At 46.6% G+C, this 4,883-nt stretch overlaps 2 protein-coding genes across 2 annotated transcripts in view; both read left to right on the top strand.

Moving 5' to 3' along the window:
• The window catches only part of LOC119425549 (probable C-mannosyltransferase DPY19L4), a 10,642-nt gene extending 6,882 nt beyond the window's left edge, over positions 1–3,760 (top strand). Inside the window, exons 10-16 of the mRNA XM_037693075.1 lie at positions 1,568–1,739; positions 1,807–1,927; positions 2,001–2,057; positions 2,134–2,216; positions 2,291–2,423; positions 2,794–2,952; positions 3,047–3,760. Of these exons, the coding sequence (XP_037549003.1) occupies positions 1,568–1,739; positions 1,807–1,927; positions 2,001–2,057; positions 2,134–2,216; positions 2,291–2,423; positions 2,794–2,952; positions 3,047–3,211 (890 nt within the window). The 3' untranslated portion in view covers positions 3,212–3,760. The remainder of the gene's footprint in view (positions 1–1,567; positions 1,740–1,806; positions 1,928–2,000; positions 2,058–2,133; positions 2,217–2,290; positions 2,424–2,793; positions 2,953–3,046) is intronic.
• Positions 3,761–4,617: 857 nt separating this feature from the next.
• ints8 (integrator complex subunit 8) overlaps positions 4,618–4,883 on the top strand; it is a 16,844-nt gene continuing 16,578 nt past the window's right edge. Inside the window, exon 1 of the mRNA XM_037693166.1 lies at positions 4,618–4,673. The gene's annotated coding sequence lies outside the window, so the exon portion shown is untranslated. The remainder of the gene's footprint in view (positions 4,674–4,883) is intronic.

The raw sequence follows: 4,883 nt of genomic DNA, 5'->3' as shown, positions 1-4,883 counted from the left end.
AGGTCCAGATGTAGGTGCAGGTCCAGGTATAGGTCCAGGTCCAGATGTAGGTGCAGGTCCAGTTATAGGTGCAGGTCCAGATATAGGTGCAGGTCCAGGTGTACCTGAAAGACAAAAACACACATGAAGGATAGAAAAAATAATTACAAATGTTGATCAGAGTAAGTAAAGACAGCAGCAGAGTGAAAAGTGTGGTCAGTTTGTCCTCCAGCAGTCTAAGCCTATAGCAGCAGAACTAAGGGACAGCTCAGGAAACCCAAGCCGACCCTAACCATAGGATTTATCAAAAAGGAAAGTCTTAAAACTGGATAATGTGTCAGCCTCATGGACAGAAACTGGAAGTTGGTTCCACAAGAGAGGAGCCTGAGAACTGAAAGATCTGCCTCTCATTCTGCTGCTGGAAATTCTAGGAACCACAAGTAAACCTGCAGTCTGAGAGTGAAGTGCTCTGTTGGGAAAATATGGAACAATAAGATCTGTAATATAAGATGGAGCTAGGTTGTTGAGAGCTTTGTAGGTTAGAAGTAAGATTTTGAATTCTATTCTGGATTTGACAGGGAGCCAATGGAGAGAAGCTAAAACTGGAGAGAGATGATCTCTCCCAGTAACTCCAGTTAAGACTCTGGCAGCAGCATTTTGGATCAACTGAAGACGTTTTAAAGAAGTATTTGGACACCCAGATAATAAACCATTGCAATAGTCCAGTCTAGACGTGACATGGACCAGTTCTTCTGCATCATCTTTAGATCAGATGTTTCGACAGGAACAGAGGGTTTCAGTTGTCCGTCACAGAAACGCCTCCAGACCGCTCCACAGCGTGCACACCTCCAGCAGGTGTCTGAACTCCTGCTGCATTTCAGACATGATGAATAAAAAAAGCTTACTGTAAAAAATACAACGAGAGAAATGTTTGATGTGTTCTTCACATTATACGTCACGTTTCAAAACAACGGCGCTAATTTGTCAAAATATCCACAACGATCAAAATGTCAGGACAGTCCAGATGGATGGATGTCCTTAGTTGGACAACGGAGAACTGAATCCTTCAGGTGCTTCAGACCGTGCCACGAGACGGAGCAGGAGCGGAGGAGAGTTCAGCTCAGAACCGTGAGGTGGGGGGGTTAGGACACCTGACGGAGTCGCAGCTGCTCACACAACCTGCTGTTCTTATTGAGTTTACACATGTAGCTAAATGTTGATGTAGAACAACGTGCTAAAATACAGGAAGTGACATCACTGTTGTTCAAGATTTTCTGTGAGAGGACCCACGGACCGCCCGCTGTTCCGGCATCAACCAGTTTACAAATTAAGCCCTGGTTAAATCCTCGTGCTCATCAGTTGGGTTCGGCTATAATTCACACGCGGAGTCGATGTCAAAACTCCCGACGGCTGGGATCCCACCAGGAGCCAGTGAAGCTGCTGCTTCCCTGAGCGTCTTGACAAAAACTTGTGCTGGAAGAAGACGTCCTCCATGTTTTTGTCCACGCGGCTCCTGGTGGGTCTCGGTCTGAACGACTGACAGAGTACAGGATGTGAGGAACCCCTTAAAGCTTGTGAGGTTCTTCAGAACCCCTGGATGTTTGGACCGTCTCTGAGCTGAAGGTGTTTCCTCTTCTCAGCGGTCAGCCAATCAGCACCGACCTCCGGCTGGAAGACGGACGGATCGGCGAACGCCCGGCGGTCGTTTACCACGTTTTCCACATGTTGCTCTTCGGTTTCCTGACCCTGCTGTTTGACGGGTAGGTTCTGCAGAATGGGGCTCGGTTCTGACGTTGGTGACCGTCTTAACGAGGCTCTGTCCCGCAGGGTGAAGTACGTGTGGACGCCGTACGTCTGCATGTTCACGGCGTTCGGGGTGTGTTCTCCTGATCTGTGGATGACCGTGTTCAGATGGCTCAGGCTCAAGTCGGTCCATCCGGTGGTTCTGGTCCGTTTGGTCTCGCTCAGAGCTCTGTTTGTGGATCGATGGTTCGCTGATGATGTTCGTGTTTTGTTTTCAGTCTCTGATTCTGAGCACGGCGGTCCCGACCATCATCGGCTTCAGCTTGTGGAGAGAGGTGAGGCGTTTATAAAAGCTCGGGTCGGATCAGAACCTCAAACCCAGTCACGGTCCATGTCTTTCCTGTGCTGCAGTACTACCCTCGAGTCTTGGCGGAGTTGGCGGACCTGCAGGAGTTTGACGAGCCGGACACGGTGGAGCTGATCAGCTGGATCAGGTGACCCGTCGGCTCCGTCCGGGCTTCATGGCGGTCCGGTTCCTGTGGCGTTCTGAACTCTGTTTTTCCTGCAGGTCTCAGGTTCCGGCCGCGGCCGTGCTCGCCGCCAGCCCGCAGCTGCTGGGGACGTTAAAACTGTGTTCTGGTTCGGTCGTGACCAGCTTACCGGTTTACACGGACCTGGACCTGCTGAGGAGAACCGAAGACGTGAGAAAAAACCAAGATCTTAAAAAAACAAGTTTTATTTATCTGCAAAAAGTTTTCATCCTAAAACTCAGGATCAGAGTTCTGACGTTCTGCGTTAAACCGGTCCTGGTTGGACCTCCAGCGCAGGCGTCGCAGCAGAACCGTCCTTCAGAGCCTAAACGGTCACAGGAAGTTGGACCGAACTGAACAGGAAGCAGTTTACTGTATGATGCATTCACTGACCATCTGACGTCAGAACTACTTTTGTGTTTTCACCAATGACCCGGGTCACCTTCACTCAGGTGTTCTGGAGCTCAGAGGTGCCCGAGGGATCACGGCGTGGTTTTAACTCCTCGGGCATTTGTTGTTTGTGTTCCCCGTGTCCTCGCAGACCTACCAGGTGTACGCCATGAGGTCTGCGGAGGACGTCTACAAGCGCCTGACGGCTCACAAGACGAACTACGTGATCGTGGAGGAGTCGATCTGCAACGAGCTGACCGTCAGAAAGAACTGCCGGGTCAAAGATCTGCTGGACGTGTCCAACCATCACGTCTGTCGAGCTTTGTTTCATTAAAGGGGCATTCCGCACATTCAGCATCAGGTTTGCATCTAATCCAGAGTCTCTAATCTGTAATCTCGTCCAGGTGGTCTACGACCGAGGAGGGACGCACTCGTCCTCCAAACACGGGCGCTTCTGTCAGGAGGTGAAGATGAACTACTCCCCGTACACCAACTACTTCACCCGGGTCTTCTGGAACCGCTCGTATCACGTCTACAGAGTGAACGCCGTCGTGTCCTTTCAGTTCTGATGGACGCGTCGCGCACGGCTTCGGGACGCGGCGATGAAATCTGACGACGAGCTGAAGGGTCAGGCGTCGGAGCCACCAGCTGAGCTTTCGCCACAGACGTTTGGTTCAGCTCGGCTCATGGAAGATTCTGGTTCTGACCCAAACCGGCTGGTACCGAGCAGATTAAGAAACAAATGAATTCTACAGTCAGGCAAAGTTTAAAAGCAACATCTTAAATAGTTTATTCCTTTTATTCACACACACAAAAGAATCATAATCTGCAGGATAACTGCGCGAGTCACGTGTCCAAAAGATATCTAAAGCTCGTCGGCGCAGCCTGGGTGCACGTCGCATACAATTTATAACAAGATTAGTTTTATTTTTCTGTCTCTTCGTTTGTTTCCAAACGTTACTGAACCTGCTAACCGGGTCAGAACGGTGGCGCAGAGGACGTGAAGCTTGTGGTAAAATAAAACCTTTTCTCATGGATTCTGTGCGTTTGTGCCTCGTTTAGTTTTTATAGTTTCCTGCAGAAACGTCGTCATCACATTATTTTTATTTCACTTCAACCACGGTGGAAGATTTTTAACATGAAAGTGTTTGTTGTTGTTTTGATATTTTCATGATTGTGAAGATTAAAATGTCAAAAAGAAGAACGATTGTAAAGAATCAAACTATTAAAGATTCTGTAAAGACGTAACGGTTTCTGCTTTTCATAATGTTTGTGTCGTGTTTTTATTGTTTCTTTATGGTTTGAAAGGTTTGTAGGTTTTAATATTTGCTGTTTTCCCTCAGAGCTGCAGTTCATTTACACAGACGAGTTTTCAGGGTTTAAATGTCCAAACAACTTTATTCAGAACCAGCCTCGTTCGTTTTTCTGAATTAATGCAAATTAAAGACATGAGTTCATCCCAGGACCACTTTAATTGTTTTAAAACATTTCCTCTATTCTCCAAACTGACTAAACTGCTGAGCTCGTACTTTTTAAATGTTGAGTTATGTTGCATCTAATTAAATATGGTGGTAAATGTTTTTCTTTGTTAATTTGCTATACAAGTTTTTTTGTTCTAAAACACCTAACGTTTATTTTTCAGACCAAGTAGTTATTTGTGATCGTTTTGTTTTTGATCATTTCATATTGTTCAGCTAAAGTTTAAAATCATTTTCATCTTTGTTTCAAAACAGGAATACTAGTTAATACTAATTTACTTACTTTAAAGCTGGATTTGCATTTAAGATTATTTTTGTATGTATCGTAGTTTTTACTCGTTTCATTATTACTCGTTTCCTCGTAAATACGAACTTTTACCTAAAAAGTTATAAACAAACATTTAAACATGTCGCGTTCGTTTCTTCAAGAATTCCAGTTGCCGTTCTCCGTGCTCGGACCTTGAACGCAGCATAAGCAAGGCGCTAACAGTCTCCATGGCAACGAACCGGAAGCGGAAGCAGTGATGCCGTAGACGCGCAGCAGAAAAATTATGTGAGAATTACCGGCTGCCGCGGCACGATTTTATAAATAATTTTTATTTATCCTCTGGTTATTTATTCGGCTGTGTGGAGGTAAGAAGGACCGTAGTTTGAGCGGAACAGGCGGGCAAAGTGCGCTCACTCTGCGGCTTCAGTTAGCCTGAACACCGCTGCTATTAGCACCGCTAGCTTAGCACGAGTGCTGCTGCTGTTAGCACAGCTA

Source organism: Nematolebias whitei, chromosome 19, assembly GCF_014905685.2.
Source record: "Nematolebias whitei isolate Nwh7 chromosome 19, NemWhi1, whole genome shotgun sequence".
Taxonomy (NCBI): domain Eukaryota; kingdom Metazoa; phylum Chordata; class Actinopteri; order Cyprinodontiformes; family Rivulidae; genus Nematolebias; species Nematolebias whitei.
The sequence above is the reverse complement of the archived record's forward strand: the minus strand, read 5'-3'. Positions and strand labels throughout refer to the sequence as shown.